At 50.7% G+C, this 18,807-nt stretch overlaps 1 protein-coding gene across 1 annotated transcript in view; it reads right to left on the reverse strand.

The window, feature by feature from the left end:
- LOC137312101 (parathyroid hormone/parathyroid hormone-related peptide receptor-like) overlaps window positions 1-18,807 on the reverse strand; it is a 116,320-nt gene that overhangs the window by 8,568 nt on the left and 88,945 nt on the right. Inside the window, exons 8-11 of the mRNA XM_067978835.1 lie at window positions 9,952-10,012; window positions 8,614-8,680; window positions 8,379-8,473; window positions 2,061-2,202 (exon numbers count right to left, since the gene is read on the reverse strand). Of these exons, the coding sequence (XP_067834936.1) occupies window positions 2,061-2,202; window positions 8,379-8,473; window positions 8,614-8,680; window positions 9,952-10,012 (365 nt within the window). The remainder of the gene's footprint in view (window positions 1-2,060; window positions 2,203-8,378; window positions 8,474-8,613; window positions 8,681-9,951; window positions 10,013-18,807) is intronic.

Below are 18,807 nucleotides of genomic sequence, written 5' to 3' on the forward strand. Positions count from 1 at the left end.
GTCTAAATCACATTGGAGCCTCTTTGCATCCTCCTCACAACTCACATTCCACCCCAGCTTTGTGTCGTCTGCAAACTTGGAAATGTTACATTTAGTTCCCTCATCCAAATCATTGATATATATTGGGAATAGCTGGGGCCCAAGCACTGATCTCTGCGGTACCCCACTAGTCACTGCCTGCCACCTGGAAAAAGACCCGTTTATGCCTACTCTCTGTTTCCTGTCTGTCAACCAATTCTCAATCCATGCCAGTATATTCCCCCCACAATCCCATGTGCTTTAATTTTGCACACTAACCTCTTGTGTGGGACCTTATCAAAAGCCTTCTGAAAATCCAAGTACACCACATCCACTGGTTCTCCCCTATCTATTCTACTAGTTACCTCCTCAAAAAACCCCAGTAGATTTGTTAAGCATGATTTCCCTTTCATAAACCCATGCTGACTTTGTCCAATCCCGTTAATGCCTTCCAAGTGTTCGGTTATCACATCCTTTATAATAGACTCTAGCATTTTCCCCACTACTGATGTTAGGCTAACTGGTCTGTAATTCCCTGTTTTTTCTCTCCCTCCTTTTTTATGATGTGGAGATGCCAGTGATGGACTGGGGTTGACAAATGTAAGGAATCTTACAACACCAGGTTATAGTCCAACTCCTTTTTTAAATAGTGGGGTTACATTTGCCACGCTCCAATCTGTAGGAACTGTTCCAGAGTCTATAGAATTTTGGAAGATGATCACCAATGCATCCACTATTTCCGGGGCCACTTCCTTTAGTACTCTGGGATGTAGATTATCAGGCCTTGGGAATTTGTCAGCCATTAGCCCCATTAATTTCCCTAGCATTTTTTTTACTAATAGTGATTTCCTTCAGTTCCTCCCTCTGACTAGACCCTTAGTTCCCTAACATTTCCGGGAGGTTATTTGTGTCCTCCTTTGTGAAGACAGAACCAAAGTATGTGTTTAATTGTTCTGCCATTTCTTTGTTTCCCCATTATAATTTCCCCCATTTCTGACTGTAAGGGACCTACATTTGTCTTCACTAATCTTTTTCCCTTGACATATTTATAGAAGCTTTTACAGTCAGTTTTTATGTTCCCTGCTAGTTTACTCTCTTACTCTATTTTTCCCCTCTTAATCAAACTCTTTGTTCTCCTTTGCTGAATTCTGAACTGCTCCCAATCCTCAGGCTTGCCGCTTTTTCTGGCAATTTTATATGTCTCCTCTTTGGATCTAATACTATCCCTAATTTCTTTTGTAAGCCACGGTTGAGCCACCTTTCCTGTTTTATTTTTGCACCAGACAGGAATGTACAGGAGCTGATACTGAGACACACACGGGCCTTTCTGTACCAGACCGGAGTGAATCATTCTTTTTATTAGTTCTGAGCCTAGGCTCTGCCAACCTGTGCCTAGTCTGTTTGGACTCAGGTAAGTAGGATGTGGCCTTCTGGGGGGAGCATGCGCACTCCATATCAGGCAAACAGAAACTCTCCCTGTGCAGCTTGATTTGGAGACTCTTAAAGATGGAGATGGATTACAATGAGTGTTAGTTGTCCGGTTGACCAAAGAAAGAAAAAAAAGTCAAAAATCTTTGATCCAGTTAAATTATTTTTTTAAATTAATTCTCAGGATGTGGGTGTTGCTGGCAAGGCCAGAATTTATTGCCCATCCCTAGATGCCCTAAGGTAGAGATGGGCGCTCTTAAACTAAGTGACTTGCTAGGCCAGTTCAGAGGGCAGCTAAGAGTCAACCACACTGGTGTAGAACTGGAGATACATGTAGACCAGGCCGGGTAAGAACAGCAGGTTTCCTTCGCTAATGGACATTAGTGAACCAGTTGGGTTTTTACAACAATCCAACAGCTTGATAGTCATTTTTACTGATACCAACTTTTTATTTCCAGATTTCTTAAACTGCCATGATGGAATTTAAATTCATACTTGCTGGATTGTTAGTCCATGCCTTTGGATTACTAGTCCAGTAACATAACCACTACACTACCATAACCCCTTGAGTTGTCAACAAAATATGCTCTTCTGCAGAGGAGAAAAAGAATTACCTGAGAGGAATTAAAGAGCATTTCGTAATGCATCTGGATCTGCCAGAGAATCCCGGACACCTCGGTGTAAGGTATAGCCATGAAGACAATGTAATGAACTCCAAACAGAGGGGTCAGCACCAGAGTCGACTTCAGCAGCTTCCTGCCAAAAAGGCAAGATGGGGACATAGTTAGACAGAAGATTAACCTTTTCCCTTAATATATCTTACCAAGGAATAGAGAATGAGTTAAAAGAGAGACACAAAAAGAGGAGTAGAGAGAATTGTACGAAATGGTACAATTTTAAAGGGTGTGCAGGGACAGCGAGATCTGGGTGTGTACGTACACAAATCTTTGATGGTGGCAGGACAAGTTGAGCAGGCTGTTAAAAAAGCACATGGGCTTTATAAACAGGCATAGAATATGAAAGCAAGGAAGTTATGCTAATTTTTTATAAATCACTGGTTAGGCCCCAGTTGGAATATTGTGTCCAATTCTGCATACCACACTTTAGGAAGGATGTCACAGCCTTAGAGAGGGTGAGAGGAGATTTACTAGAATGATACAAGGGATGCCGGATTTCATTTACGTGGAGAAGCTGGGATTGTTCTCCTTACAGCAGAGAAGGTTAAGGGAGGTCTGATAGAGGTGTTCAAAATCATGAAGGATTTTGATGGAGTAAATAACAAGAAACTGCGTCCAATGGCAGAAGGGTCGGATAAGGATACAGATTTAATATAATTGGCAAAAGAAACAGCGGGGAGATAAACATAGTGAAAGAAGAAGTATTAAGGGGTTTAGCAACTTTGAAAGTAGATAAATCGCCAGGCCCGGATGAAATGTATCCCAGGTTGTTAAGAGAAGCAAGGGATGAAATAGCGGAGGCTCTGACCATTATTTTCCAATCCTCCCTGGCTACAGGCATGGTGCCGGAGGATTGGAGGACTGCTAATGTTGTACCGTTGTTTAAAAAGGGAGAAATGGATAGACCGAGTAATTACAGGCCAGTCAGCCTAACCTCGGTGGTGGGCAAATTATTGGAAACAATTCTGAGGGACAGTATTAATCGTCATTTAGAAAGGCATGGATTAATCAAGGACAGTCAGTATGGATTTGTTAAGGGAAGGTCATGTCTGACTAATTTGCTTGAATTTTTTGAGGAGGTAACAAGGAGGGTCGATGAGGGTAGCACGTTTGATGTAGTCTACATGGATTTAGCAAGGTTTTGGACAAGGTCACACATGGCAGACTGGTCAAAAAAGTGCAACCCCATGGGATCCAAGGGGAAGTAACAAATTGGATTCAAAATTGGCTCAGTGGCAGGAAGCAAAGGGTAATGGTCTACGGGTGTTTTTGTGACGAGAAAACTGTTTCCAGTGGAGTTCCGTAGAGCTCAGTACTAGGTCCCTTGCTTTTTGTGGTATATATTGATGATTTAGACTTAAATGTAGGGGGCACGATTAAGAAGTTTGCAGATGATACAAAAATTAGCCGTGTGGTCAATAGTGAGGAGGAATGCAGGAAGATATCAATGGGCTGGTCAGGTGGGCAGAAATGTGGCAAATGGAATTCAATCCGGAGAAGTGTGAGGTAATGCGTTTGGGGAGGGCAAACAAGGCAATTAAATACACAATAAATGGGAGGGTAATGAGAAGTGTAGAGGAACAGAGGGACCTTGGAGTGCATGTCCACAGATCCCTGAAGGTAGCAGAACAGGTAGATACGGTGGTTAAGAAGGCATAAGGGATACTTTCTTTTATTAGCCGAGGCATAGAATATAAGAGCAGGGAGGTTATGCTAGAACTGTATAAAATACTAGTTAGATCACAGCTTGAGTACTGCATACAGTTCTGGTCACCACATTACAGTAACGATGCGATTGCACTAGAGAGGGTACAGAGGAGATTTACGAGGATGTTGCCAGGACTGGAGAATTTTAGCTATGAGGAAAGATTGGATAGGCTGGGGCTGTTTCCTTTGGAACAAAGGAGGCTGAGGGGAGATTTAATTGAGGTATATAAAATTATGAGGGACCTAGATAGAGTGGATAGGAAGGACCTATTTCCCTTAGCAGAGAGGTCAATAACCAGGGGGGCATAGATTTAAAGTAATTGGTAGAAGGATTAGAGGGGAGCGGAGGAGAAATGTTTTCACCCAGAGGTTGGTGGGGTTCTGGAACTCACTGCCTGAAAGGGTGGTAGAGGCAGAAACCCTCATCGCATTTAAAAATTACTTGTATATGCACTTGAAGTGCCGTAACCTACAAGGCTTTGGACTACTGGAAAGTGGGATTAGACACGATTGCTCTTTTTCGGTTGGCACAGATACGATGGGCCGAATGGCCTCCTTCTGTGCCGTAAATTTCTAAGATTCCATGAGATAAGGAGAATTGTTTTTACACAGCGAGTGGTTATGATCTGGAATGCACTGCCTGAAAGGGTGGTTGAAGCAGAATCAATAACAACTTTCGAAAGGGAATTTAAAAAATACTTGAAGGGGAAAAAATTGCAGGGGTATGGGGAAAGAACAGGGGAGTGGAACTTATTGGATAGCTCTTTCGAAGAGCCGGCACAGTTACAATGGGTAGAATGGCCTCCTGTGCTGTATCATTCTATGAGAGGAGGCCCTTTAATTCTGTTTTGCATTTATCTTACTTGTGACCATAATGGGAGATAGAAGAACAAATATGTAGACAAATTTCTGAGTGCAAAAATAAGAGGACTATAATAGTAGGGGACTTCAACTAGCCTAACATCAACTGGGATTCAGACAGTGTGTGGGGCACAGGGGGCGCAAAATTCTTGATCGGTGTCCAGGAGAACTTTTTTAGCCAGTAAGTAACAAGCCGAACAAGAGGGGATGCAATTCTAGATTTAGTCCTGGGAAATGAAGATGGGCAAGTGGGTGAAGTGACAGTGGGTGACCATATTGGGGATAGTGACCACAATTCAGTTAGTTTTAGCATTATTATGGAAAAGGACAGAGTTAAATCAGGAGTAAATGTTTTAAATTGGGGGAAGGCAAATTTTACAGAACTAAGGGGTGATTTGGCAGAAGTGGACTGGACACAACTATTTGAGGAGAAATCAGTGGCAAGCCAGTGGGAGGCACTAAAAACTGAAATTTTACGGGTACAATGCAGACACGTCCCCTCAAAGGAAAAGGGTGGCACTGCCAAATTTAGAGCTCCCTGGTTGTCTAGAAGTATATGGGACAAGATAAAGCAGAAAAAGAAAGCTTATGACTGTCAGAGAAAACTAAATACTGCAGAAAGCCTAGAGGAGTACAGAAAGTACAAGGATGACGTAAAAAAGGTAATAAGGAAAGCAAAGAGAGACCATGAAAATATATTAGCTAGTGAGATTAAAGAAAACCCAAAGATGCTTTATCGGTACATTAAGAACAAGAGGATAGCTAAGGAAAAGATGGGACCTATCGGGGATGATATGGGTAACTTGTGTGTAGAAGCAGAGGATGTGGGTAGGGTTTTAAATGAATATTTTATCTCTGTATTCACAAAGGAAAGGGATGATCCGGACGTAGTGATTAAAGAGGAGAGGTGTGAAATATTGGATAAGGTAAACATAACGAGAGAGGAAGTACTAGAGGGACTGGAATCCTTGAACGTTGATAAGTCACCAGGGCTGGATGGATTGTTTCATAGGCTATTGAAGGAAGCCAGGAAGGAAATAGCAGATGCTCTGAGGATCATTTTCCAATCCTCACTCGATACAGGGGAGGTACCGGAGGACTGGAAGACTGCAAACGTAGTACCATTGTTCAAAAAGGGTACGAGGGAAAGGCCGAACAATTATAGGCCGGTCAGTCTTACCTCGGTGGTGGGCAAACTATTAGAATCAATACTGAGAGATAGGATAAACTGACACTTGGAAAGGTGTGGTTTAATCAGGGATAGTCAGCATGGATTTGTTCAGGGAAGGTCATGCCTTATAAATTTGATTGAATTCTTTGAGGAAGTGACAAGGAGGATTGATGAGGGTAGTGCAGTGGATGTTGTATACATGGATTTTAGTAAGGCATTTGACAAGGTCCCACATGGCAGACTGGTCAGAAAGGTAAAAGCCCATGGGATACAGGGAAATGTGGCGAATTGGATCCAAAATTGGCTCAGTAACAGGAAACAAAGGGTAAAAGTTGATGGGTGTCTTTGCGAATGGAAATCCATTTCCAGTGGTGTGCCACAGGGCTCAGTGTTGGGTCCCTTGCTGTTTGTGGTATATATTAATGATTTGGACTTGAATGTAGGGGGCATGATTGGCAAATTTGCAGACGACACAAAAATTGGCCCTGTAGTTGATAGTGAAGAGGATAGCTGTAGACTCCAAGAAGATATCAGTGGGTTGGTGGAGTGGGCGGAGAAGTGGCAAATGGAGTTCAACCCGGAGAAGTGTGAGGTAATGCACTTAGGGAGGGCAAACAGTAAAAGGGAATACGCAGTAAACGGGAATATATTGAGAGGGGTAGAGAAAGTGAGAGACCTTGGAGTGCATGTGCACAGATCCCTGAAGGTGGCAGTACAGGTAGATAAGGTTGTGAAGAAGGCATATGGAATGCTCTCCGTTATTAGCCGAGGTATAGAATACAAAAGCAGGGATGTAATGATGGAACTGTATAAAACACTGGTAAGGCCACAGCTGGAGTATTGTGCGCAGTTCTGGTCACCACATTACAGGAAGGATGTAATTGCACTGGAGAGGGTGCAGAGAAGATTTACAAGAATGTTGCCAGGGCTTGAAAATTGCAGCTACGAGGAGAGATTGGATAGGCTAGGGTTGTTTTCCTTGGAGCAGAGGAGGCTGAGGGGTGACTTGATTGAGGTGTAGAAAATTATAAGGGGCCTGGATAGAGTATACAGGAAGTACCTGTTTCCCCTAGCGGAGAGTTCAAGAACTAGAGGACATAGATTTAAGCTGATTGGCGGAAGGATTAGAGGGGACATGAGGAAAATCTTTTTTACCCAGAGGGTGGTGGGTGTATGGAATTCACTGCCCAAATTGGTGGTAGAGGCAGGGACTCAACTCTTTTAAAAAGTACCTGGACCTGCACCTAAATGCTGTAAGCTGCAGGGCTACGGACCAGGTGCTGGAAGATGGGATTAGAATGGGCACCTGGTTGTTCTTCGAGCCGGCGCGGACACGATGGGCCGAATGGCCCCCTTCTGTGCTGTATCTTTTTTATGGTTCTATGGGTAATACAATCGTAGAATGAGTTACCATGGAAGGTCACTGAGGCAGACATCGTGAATGGGCTCAAAAGGCATTTAGATGTCTTCTTATTTTTTATACGTTCTCAATATGGGCATCGCTGGCATGTCCGGCATTTAGTGCCCATCCCTAGTTGCCCGAAAAGGTGGCGGTGGGCCTTCTTCTGGAACCGCAGATAACGGTTTGATACAACTTAGTAGCTTGCTAGGTAACTTCAGAAGGCAGTTAAGAGTCAATCACCTATTTTTTAGGTGTTTACTACCACATCATGGGGCCTGCTGCCACTTTCTACATGGAGACAATAAGTGTGGCGGAGAACAGGGAAATCAGCTGGGATCTTAGGACCCACACCCCCGCTGTCATTTATATGTGGCAGGCGGGGAAAGAGTAGGCAGCGAGAGGGAAAGAGTAGGCAAGGAGAAAGAAATCCCAGCCCAGAAGGTGGCCTGAATATTCCGAAATTCTCCCATTGCCATGCCGCCTATTTCCCCCACACAATATCTTAGTGGAGAGACAGCACCTGAGACGATGCAGCAGCCCCTCAGGCTAGATAATACAGTATCTAGAGCAGGGCTTGGGCCTACAACTTTGATTCAGAGGCGAGACTTTAACCTGAGGTCCTGTCTGCCTATTCAGGTGGAAGAAAATGGGTTGGTACCCTGGAAAGGTCACAGAGGGGTCAAAGAGGATGAGGCAGGGTAGCTTGCCAAGGTTACAGTTACACAAGATGTCAGTGGTGACTTTTAGCAGGTGGGTGAGTTAGAAGCCACAAAGGAAGGACTCCAACAAGAAGTAGCGAGGGAGGAGAGTATGTAATTGAATGACAGGGTAATAATGACAATGCTCCTACAAACACTTCAAGACCAGGTACAGCACAGGTTAGATACACAGTAAGGCCTTTTTTACGTTCTTGTTTCAAGCACTGCCAAGCCAGGTATAGAAGGAATCAGATGCAAGATGAAGTCCATGCACAGTGATCAAAAAAAGTGCCTTAATCTCAATCTCAGAACGACACCGCCCCATCCATTTCTATTCCCACACTAGACACCTTCCTGATCTCTCCATACAGAAGGGCCTTCTTGATCTGAACCAATCATGTGTCCCTACAGCTTACCGGTACTGTTGACGGGTGTCGCACCTTCCTGCGTTGGTCTCTCTCAGCTTTGTGGCTAAAACTCTGATAATGTTGATGAAAAGCATGAAGTTTACCTGGAAGAGAAAAGAAACATTTCCTGTCAAGTGAACCCAGAAAGTTATTGGATTTGATGGTACCTGATGCCATAGAATCCGCCTCAGAATGAGTCAGAACCTCCAGGAGAGGAGGGGAGAATTTTTTTTTGATATCTCACCAATATTGCTGCCAGAATGGGTAACTGATAAATCAACTTTACGTTCCCAGCACTTAAATCCCAGCATCTGTAGAGAGAGAAAGAGCAACGGTAGATGTATTGAGTTATATATGTGACAGTTATCCATAATTCCTGCGCGTATTTCCATGGTGCACCACATATTTAACAGACCAGAGAGGAATCAAAGGAAGGAAAGGACTTGCATTTATATAGCGCCTTTCATGACATCAGGACATCGGCACTGAATGGCTTCTTCCTGTGCTGTAATATTCTATGAATCTATGATTCTTCTTCAAATAGTGCCTTGGGATCTTTAACATCCACCTGAACAGGCAAAGGGATTTGGGTGTCCAGGTAAAAAATCACTAAAAGCTAGTGCACAGGTACAAAATGTAATCAAAAAGGCTAATGGAATGTTGGTCTTTACCTCAACGGGGCTAGAATACAAAGGGGAGGAAGTGATGCTTCAGTTGTACAGAGCCTTGGCCAAACTCCATCTGGGATACCGCATTCAGTTCTGGGCACCAAACCTCAGGAAGGTCTTCGAGGGAGTGCAGCGCAGATTCACCGGAATGATACTGGGGTTTAAAGGGTTAAATTGCAAGGACGGTTGCACAAACGTGGCTTGTATTCCCTCGGGTATAGAAGATTGAGTGGTGATCTGATCAAGGTGTTTAAAAATATAAAGCAATTCGATAGGGTAATACCAAGAAACTATTTCCTCTGGTGGGGGAATCCAGAACAAGGGAGCATAATCTTAAAATTAGAGCTAGGCCATTTAGGAATGAAATCAAGAAGCACTTTTTCACACAAAGGGTAGTGGAAATCTGGAACTCTCTCCCCCTAAAGGCTGCGGATGCTGGGTACATTGAAATTTTCAAGACTGAGATCGATAATTTTTTGTTAGGTAAGGGTAACAAAGGCAGGTAAATGGAGTTGAGGTACAAATCAGCCATGATCTGAATGACAGAACAGGCTCAAGGTACTGAATGACCTACTCCTGTTCCTATGTTCGATGGGAGTGAAAATCTAGCAGTGCTCCTAAAGTAGGGGATCAACAAATGTTGTGTGAGGGAAGTCCATGATGGAATAATTATACAATGACTCTGGGTGGAGTGGGATTGAGGGTCAATTAATGTTTTTTTGCTTTAGATTTTCATATGTTCTTGTGCTCTCTTCTTTGCTTGATACAGCCTTATTAAGGGGCTCACAGATTTCCCAGGGGGGTCTCTATCCGATATGTTAACCTCTCCCCCCCACCCCCCGATGCCAGAGGCCCTGCTGCTCATCTGTAGCATTTTCTGGCTTGATTTGGTGGAATCGTTAGCTGGTACGTACTGCGTATCTGCCAGGGTTGCCCTCACACTGGCCCACGCCGCCACAAACACAGCAGGAACTCCTACAGATGAAAAAGAGACCAAAAAAAAATTCAATTACAACAAAAATTCAAATTACTCCAAGTACGACTTTTTCTTTTGTTTTTGATCTTTCAGTGTTGGCCATAGCTCAATGGTAGCATTCTCGCCTCGAAGTCATAAGGTTGTTGGTTCAAGTCCCACTCCAGAGACCTTGAGCACAAAATGTAGGCTAGCACTTCAGTGCAGTACTGAGGGAGTGCTACACTGTTGGAGGTGCCATTCTTGGACGAGATGTTATATCGTGCCTTTCATGACCTCAGAATGTCCCAAAGTGCTTCACAGTCAATAAAGTACTTTTAAAGTGTTGTAACGTAGGAAACGCAATAGCCAATATGCACAGCAAGGTCCCACAAACAGATCATCTGTTTTTGTGATGGTGGCTGAGGGATAAATATTGGCCAGGATGCAGAGAACTCCCCTGCACTTCTTCAAATAGTGCCATGGGATCTTTTACATCTACATTTAAAAACAGACGGGGCATCGGATGAACGTCTCATCCAAATGACAGCACCTCTGACAGTGTAGCACTCCTTCAGTATTGCACTGAAGTTTCAGCCTGAATTACGTGCTCAAGTCTCTGGAGTGGGACTTCAATCCGCGACCTTCTATGCTACTACTGAGCCAAGGCTATGTGTAGATGTCGTGAGAACAGGATCAGGCTCAGCTACGATGCACCTGAATATCCTGCCAACACCAGAGGTCAAAATTCCCTTTCTGCGGCAGAGCGGGAATCCCATTGCCTTCGTGACCTCCATTCCTGACCCCTGTTGGAGTTTCAAGGGTCAGGGCACAGTTAGCTAATTTAAATATTTCTGTCAGGTGCTCAGATGGAGGCCTCCAGGGGAGGAAAGAGGAATATGCAACACTGGCAAGCAGCTTAGGGGCGGGTAGGGTGGCAAGCCAGCACAACCAGCTCGAAAGTATATTCAAATGTAGCAATCCGTCCCCTTTATGAGGCCTTGATTTGCTTAATGCTGCCTGCAGTCTTCTGAGGTGTTCCTGGCCAAGACCCGGGATTCCCACTCATAACAAGGACATCAAAGCCTTGGAGAGAGTGCAGAGGAGATTTACCAGAGTGATACCAGGGATGAGGGACTTCGGTTATGTGGAGAGACTAGAGAAGCTGGGAATATTCTCCTTATAGCAGAGAAGGTTAAGGGGAGACTTAATAGAGGTGTTCAAAATTATGAAGCGTAACCAGAGGACACAGATTTAAGATAATTGGAAAAAGAACCAGAGGGGAGATAAGAGTTTTTTTACGCAGTGAGTTGTTATTATCTGGATTCACTGCCTGAGAGGGTGATGAAAGCAGTTTCACTAGTAACTTTGAAAAGGGAATTGGATCTATGCTTGAAAAGGAAAAATTTGCAGGCCAATGGGGAAAGAGCAGAGGAGTGGAATTAATTGGATAGTTCTTTCAAAGAGCCGGCACAGGCATGATGGGCCAAATGGCCTCCTTCTGTGCTGTATGATTCTATGGTAAACCGTACAATAGCTGCAGTGTATGCAAACCAATAAAATATATTTTTAAACACTGTGCTGTTGAGAAAGCTGGGCTTCCAACTCACTGCCTCAGGCCAGTCATACATCTGAGGCAGGGAATGCCCCTGGGAGACCTGCAACCAACGATGGCCGCAGGCTCGGTTACTGAATGCCTGGGTTGGCTTAGGAGGGATCGACAGCTGTGAAATAGGATCTGCCAATCATTCCCAAACCCAGTACAGCTCGAGGATATGATTGACAGTGATGCTGACGTATTGATGTGAGGTGGGAATATGAAGATTCCCAGTCTTAAAATGTCACTCTAATGGAGGGGGTCCACATGATGCAAAAAAAAACCTCACAGGCAGGGGTCTGATGCATTGAAATCCATCTCCATGTTTGGATCTCCAAACCAAGCTACAGAGAAACCCACACAGGGACAGTTTCTGTTTGTCCCATATGGAGTGCACACTCTCCATAGGGACACACTTCACTTAACCAAGTCCAGAGGCTTAGGAGATGGTTGGCAAGGACAAGTGTGCACTGGGATATTGCCTGACTATAAACAGCTGAAATCATTTAGCTAACTAATACAGAGAGAGAAAGGGGGGGGGGTGGAGGAGGAAACAGAGAGGAGAGGAGGGGGGGGGAGGGAGGAAACAGAGAGGAGGGGGGGGAGGGAGGAAACAGAGAGGAGGGGGGGAGGGAGGGAGGAAACAGAGAGGAGGGGGGGGGGAGGGAGGGAGGAAACAGAGAGGAGGAGGGGGGGAGGGAGGGAGGAAACAGAGAGGAGGGGGGGAGGGAGGGAGGAAACAGAGAGGAGGGGGGGAGGGAGGGAGGAAACAGAGAGGAGGGGGGGAGGAAACAGAGAGGAGGGGGGGAGGGGGGGAGGAAACAGGGGGGAGGGGGGGAGGAAACAGGGGGGAGGGGGGGAGGAAACAGGGGGGAGGGGGGGAGGGGGGGAGGAAACAGGGGGGAGGGGGGGAGGGGGGGAGGAAACAGAGAGGAGGGGGGGAGGAAACAGAGAGGAGGGGGGGAGGAAACAGAGAGGAGGGAGGGAGGAAACAGAGAGGAGGGAGGGAGGGAGGAAACAGAGAGGAGGGGGGGAGGAAACAGAGAGGAGGGGGGGAGGGAGGAAACAGAGAGGAGGGGGGGAGGGAGGAAACAGAGAGGAGGGGGGAGGGAGGAAACAGAGAGGAGGGAGGGAGGGAGGGAGGAAACAGAGAGGAGGGAGGGAGGGAGGGAGGAAACAGAGAGGAGGGAGGGAGGGAGGGAGGAAACAGAGAGGAGGGAGGGAGGGAGGAAACAGAGAGGAGGGAGGGAGGAAACAGAGAGGAGGGAGGGAGGAGGGAGGGAGGGAGGGAGGGAGGAAGGAGGGAGGGAGGGAGGAAGGAGGGAGGGAGGAAACAGAGAGGGAGGAGGGAGGGAGGAAGGAGGGAGGGAGGGAGGAAACAGAGAGGAAGGAGGGAGGAAACAGAGGGGAGGGAGGGAGGGAGAGAGGAAACAGAGAGGAGGGAGGGAGGGAGGAAACAGAGAGGAGGGAGGGAGGGAGGAAACAGAGAGGAGGGAGGGAGGGAGGAAACAGAGAGGAGGGAGGGAGGAAACAGAGAGGAGGGAGGGAGGAAACAGAGAGGAGGGAGGGAGGAAACAGAGAGGAGGGAGGGAGGAGGGAGGGAGGGAGGGAGGGAGGGAGGAAGGAGGGAGGGATGGAGGAGGGAGGGAGGGAGGAAACAGAGAGGAAGGAGGGAGGGAGGGAGGAAGGAGGGAGGGAGGGAGGGAGGAGGGAGGGAGGGAGGAGGGAGGGAGGAAACAGAGAGGAGGGAGGGAGGAAACAGAGAGGAAGGAGGGAGGGAGGAAACAGAGAGGAGGGAGGGAGGAAACAGAGGGGAGGGAGGGAGGGAGAGAGGAAACAGAGAGGAGGAAGGGAGGGAGAGAGGAAACAGAGAGGAGGAAGGGAGGGAGGAAACAGAGAGGAGGGAGGGAGGGAGGAAACAGAGAGGAGGGAGGGAGGGAGGAAACAGAGAGGAGGGAGGGAGGGAGGAAACAGAGAGGAGGGAGGGAGGAAACAGAGAGGAGGGAGGGAGGGAGGAAACAGAGAGGAGGGAGGGAGGGAAGAAACAGAGAGGAGGGAGGGAGGGAGGGAGGGAGGGAACAGAGAGGAGGGAGGGAGGGAGGGAGGGAACAGAGAGGAGGGAGGGAGGGAGGAAACAGAGAGGAGGGAGGGGAGGAGGGAGGGAGGGAGGAGGGAGGGAGGAAGGAGGGAGGGAGGGAGGAAGGAGGGAGGGAGGAAACAGAGAGGAAGGAGGGAGGAGGGAGGGAGGAAGGAGGGAGGAGGGAGGGAGGAAACAGAGAGGAGGGAGGGAGGAAACAGAGAGGAGGGAGGGAGGGAGGAAACAGAGAGGAAGGAGGGAGGGAGGAAACAGAGAGGAGGGAGGGAGGAAACAGAGGGGAGGGAGGGAGGGAGAGAGGAAACAGAGAGGAGGAAGGGAGGGAGGGAGGAAACAGAGAGGAGGGAGGGAGGGAGGAAACAGAGAGGAAGGAGGGAGGGAGGAAACAGAGAGGAGGGAGGGAGGAAACAGAGGGGAGGGAGGGAGGGAGAGAGGAAACAGAGAGGAGGAAGGGAGGGAGGGAGGAAACAGAGAGGAGGGAGGGAGGGAGGAAACAGAGAGGAGGGAGGGAGGGAGGAAACAGAGAGGAGGGAGGGAGGGAGGAAACAGAGAGGAGGGAGGGAGGGAGGAAACAGAGAGGAGGGAGGGAGGAAACAGAGAGGAGGGAGGGAGGGAGGAAACAGAGAGGAGGGAGGGAGGGAGGAAACAGAGAGGAGGGAGGGAGGGAGGGAACAGAGAGGAGGGAGGGAGGGAGGAAACAGAGAGGAGGGAGGGGAGGAGGGAGGGAGGGAGGAAACAGAGAGGAGGGAGGGAGGGAGGGAACAGAGGAGGGAGCGAGGGAGGGAACAGAGGAGGGAGGGAGGGAGGAAACAGAGGGGAGGGTGGGAGGAAGGAGGGAGGAAGGATGAGGTAGGAAGGAGGGAGGGAGGAAACAGAGACGAGGGAGGGAGGAAACAGAGAGGAGGGAGGGAGGAAACAGAGGGGAGGGAGGGAGGGAGAGAGGAAACAGAGAGGAGGAAGGGAGGGAGAGAGGAAACAGAGAGGAGGGAGGGAGGGAGGAAACAGAGAGGAGGGAGGGAGGGAGGAAACAGAGAGGAGGGAGGGAGGGAGGAAACAGAGAGGAGGGAGGGAGGGAGGAAACAGAAAGGAGGGAGGGAGGGAGGAAACAGAGAGGAGGGAGGGAGGGAGAAACAGAGAGGAGGGAGGGAGGAAACAGAGAGGAGGGAGGGAGGGAGGAAACAGAGAGGAGGGAGGGAGGGAGGAAACAGAGAGGAGGGAGGGAGGGAGGAAACAGAGAGGAGGGAGGGAGGGAGGAAACAGAGAGGAGGGAGGGAGGGAGGAAACAGAGAGGAGGGAGGGAGGGAGGAAACAGAGAGGAGGGAGGGAGGGAGGAAACAGAGAGGAGGGAGTGAGGGAGGAAACAGAGAGGAGGGAGGGAGGGAGGAAACAGAGAGGAGGGAGGGAGGGAGGGAACAGAGAGGAGGGAGGGAGGGAGGAAACAGAGAGGAGGGAGGGGAGGAGGGAGGAAGGGAGGAAACAGAGAGGAGGGAGGGAGGGAGGGAACAGAGGAGGGAGGGAGGGAGGGAGGGAACAGAGGAGGGAGGGAGGGAGGAAACAGAGAGGAAGGAGGGAGGGAGGAAACAGAGAGGAAGGAGGGAGGGAGGAAACAGAGAGGAAGGAGGGAGGGAGGAAACAGAGAGGAGGGAGGGAGGGAGAGAGGAAACAGAGAGGAGGGGAGGAGGGAGGAAACAGAGAGGAGGGGGGGGAGGGAGGAAACAGAGAGGAGGGGGGGAGGGAGGAAACAGAGAGGAGGGGGGGAGGGAGGAAACAGAGAGGAGGGGGGGAGGGAGGAAACAGAGAGGAGGGGGGGAGGGAGGAAACAGAGAGGAGGGGGGGAGGGAGGAAACAGAGAGGAGGGAGGGAGGGAGGAAACAGAGAGGAGGGAGGGAGGGAGGGAGGAAACAGAGAGGAGGGAGGGAGGGAGGAAACAGAGAGGAGGGAGGGAGGAAACAGAGAGGAGGGAGGGAGGAGGGAGGGAGGGAGGAAGGAGGGAGGGAGGGAGGAAGGAGGGAGGGAGGAAACAGAGAGGAAGGAGGGAGGAGGGAGGGAGGGAGGGAGGAGGGAGGGAGGAAGGAGGGAGGGAGGGAGGAAACAGAGAGGAGGGAGGGAGGAAACAGAGAGGAGGGAGGGAGGGAGGAAACAGAGAGGAAGGAGGGAGGAAACAGAGGGGAGGGAGGGAGGGAGAGAGGAAACAGAGAGGAGGGAGGGAGGGAGGAAACAGAGAGGAGGGAGGGAGTGAGGAAACAGAGAGGAGGGAGGGAGGGAGGAAACAGAGAGGAGGGAGGGAGGAAACAGAGAGGAGGGAGGGAGGAAACAGAGAGGAGGGAGGGAGGAGGGAGGGAGGGAGGGAGGGAGGAGGGAGGGAGGAAGGAGGGAGGGAGGAAACAGAGAGGAAGGAGGGAGGAAACAGAGGGGAGGGAGGGAGGGAGAGAGGAAACAGAGAGGAGGGAGGGAGGGAGGAAACAGAGAGGAGGGAGGGAGGGAGGAAACAGAGAGGAGGGAGGGAGGGAGGAAACAGAGAGGAGGGAGGGAGGAAACAGAGAGGAGGGAGGGAGGAAACAGAGAGGAGGGAGGGAGGAGGGAGGGAGGGAGGGAGGAGGGAGGGAGGAAGGAGGGAGGGAGGAAGGAGGGAGGGATGGAGGAGGGAGGGAGGGAGGAAACAGAGAGGAAGGAGGGAGGGAGGGAGGAAGGAGGGAGGGAGGGAGGGAGGAGGGAGGGAGGGAGGGAGGAGGGAGGGAGGAAACAGAGAGGAGGGAGGGAGGAAACAGAGAGGAAGGAGGGAGGGAGGAAACAGAGAGGAGGGAGGGAGGAAACAGAGGGGAGGGAGGGAGGGAGAGAGGAAACAGAGAGGAGGAAGGGAGGGAGAGAGGAAACAGAGAGGAGGAAGGGAGGGAGGAAACAGAGAGGAGGGAGGGAGGGAGGAAACAGAGAGGAGGGAGGGAGGGAGGAAACAGAGAGGAGGGAGGGAGGGAGGAAACAGAGAGGAGGGAGGGAGGAAACAGAGAGGAGGGAGGGAGGGAGGAAACAGAGAGGAGGGAGGGAGGGAAGAAACAGAGAGGAGGGAGGGAGGGAGGGAGGGAGGGAGGGAACAGAGAGGAGGGAGGGAGGGAGGGAGGGAACAGAGAGGAGGGAGGGAGGGAGGAAACAGAGAGGAGGGAGGGGAGGAGGGAGGGAGGGAGGAGGGAGGGAGGAAGGAGGGAGGGAGGAAACAGAGAGGAAGGAGGGAGGAGGGAGGGAGGAAGGAGGGAGGAGGGAGGGAGGAAACAGAGAGGAGGGAGGGAGGAAACAGAGAGGAGGGAGGGAGGGAGGAAACAGAGAGGAGGGAGGGAGGGAGGAAACAGAGAGGAGGGAGGGAGGAAACAGAGGGGAGGGAGGGAGGGAGAGAGGAAACAGAGAGGAGGAAGGGAGGGAGGGAGGAAACAGAGAGGAGGGAGGGAGGGAGGAAACAGAGAGGAAGGAGGGAGGGAGGAAACAGAGAGGAGGGAGGGAGGAAACAGAGGGGAGGGAGGGAGGGAGAGAGGAAACAGAGAGGAGGAAGGGAGGGAGGAAACAGAGAGGAGGGAGGGAGGGAGGAAACAGAGAGGAGGGAGGGAGGGAGGAAACAGAGAGGAGGGAGGGAGGGAGGAAACAGAGAGGAGGGAGGGAGGGAGGAAACAGAGAGGAGGGAGGGAGGAAACAGAGAGGAGGGAGGGAGGGAGGAAACAGAGAGGAGGGAGGGGAGGAGGGAGGGAGGAAACAGAGAGGAGGGAGGGAGGGAGGGAACAGAGGAGGGAGGGAGGGAGGGAACAGAGGAGGGAGGGAGGGAGGGAGGAAACAGAGGGGAGGGTGGGAGGAAGGAGGGAGGAAGGATGAGGTAGGAAGGAGGGAGGGAGGAAACAGAGAGGAAGGAGGGAGGGAGGAAACAGAGAGGAGGGAGGGAGGAAACAGAGGGGAGGGAGGGAGGGAGAGAGGAAACAGAGAGGAGGAAGGGAGGGAGGAAACAGAGAGGAGGAAGGGAGGGAGGAAACAGAGAGGAGGGAGGGAGGAAACAGAGGGGAGGGAGGGAGGGAGGAAACAGAGAGGAGGGAGGGAGGGAGGAAACAGAGAGGAAGGAGGGAGGGAGGAAACAGAGGAGGGAGGGAGGAAACAGAGGGGAGGGAGGGAGGGAGAGAGGAAACAGAGAGGAGGGAGGGAGGGAGGAAACAGAGAGGAGGAAGGGAGGGAGGAAACAGAGAGGAGGGAGGGAGGGAGGAAACAGAGAGGAGGGAGGGAGGGAGGAAACAGAGAGGAGGGAGGGAGGGAGGAAACAGAGAGGAAGGAGGGAGGGAGGAAACAGAGAGGAGGGAGGGAGGAAACAGAGGGGAGGGAGGGAGGGAGAGAGGAAACAGAGAGGAGGGAGGGAGGGAGGAAACAGAGAGGAGGAAGGGAGGGAGGAAACAGAGAGGAGGGAGGGAGGGAGGAAACAGAGAGGAGGGAGGGAGGGAGGAAACAGAGAGGAGGGAGGGAGGGAGGAAACAGAGAGGAGGGAGGGAGGGAGGAAACAGAGAGGAGGGAGGGAGGGAGGAAACAGAGAGGAGGGAGGGAGGGAGGAAACAGAGAGGAGGGAGGGAGGGAGGAAACAGAGAGGAGGGAGGGAGGGAGGAAACAGAGAGGAGGGAGGGAGGAAACAGAGAGGAGGGAGGGAGGGAGGAAACAGAGAGGAGGGAGGGAGGGAGGAAACAGAGAGGAGGGAGGGAGGGAGGGAACAGAGAGGAGGGAGGGAGGGAGGAAACAGAGAGGAGGGAGGGGAGGAGGGAGGGAGGGAGGAAACAGAGAGGAGGGAGGGAGGGAGGGAACAGAGGAGGGAGGGAGGGAGGGAGGGAACAGAGGAGGGAGGGAGGGAGGAAACAGAGGGGAGGGTGGGAGGAAGGAGGGAGGGAGGAAACAGAGAGGAAGGAGGGAGGGAGGAAACAGAGAGGAGGGAGGGAGGAAACAGAGGGGAGGGAGGGAGGGAGAGAGGAAACAGAGAGGAGGGGGAGGAGGGAGGAAACAGAGAGGAGGGTGAGGAGGGAGGAAACAGAGAGGAGGGGGAGGAGGGAGGAAACAGAGAGGAGGGGGGGGAGGGAGGAAACAGAGAGGAGGGGGGGAGGAAACAGAGAGGAGGGGGG

This window comes from Heptranchias perlo, chromosome 3, assembly GCF_035084215.1.
Source record: "Heptranchias perlo isolate sHepPer1 chromosome 3, sHepPer1.hap1, whole genome shotgun sequence".
Lineage (NCBI taxonomy): Eukaryota > Metazoa > Chordata > Chondrichthyes > Hexanchiformes > Hexanchidae > Heptranchias > Heptranchias perlo.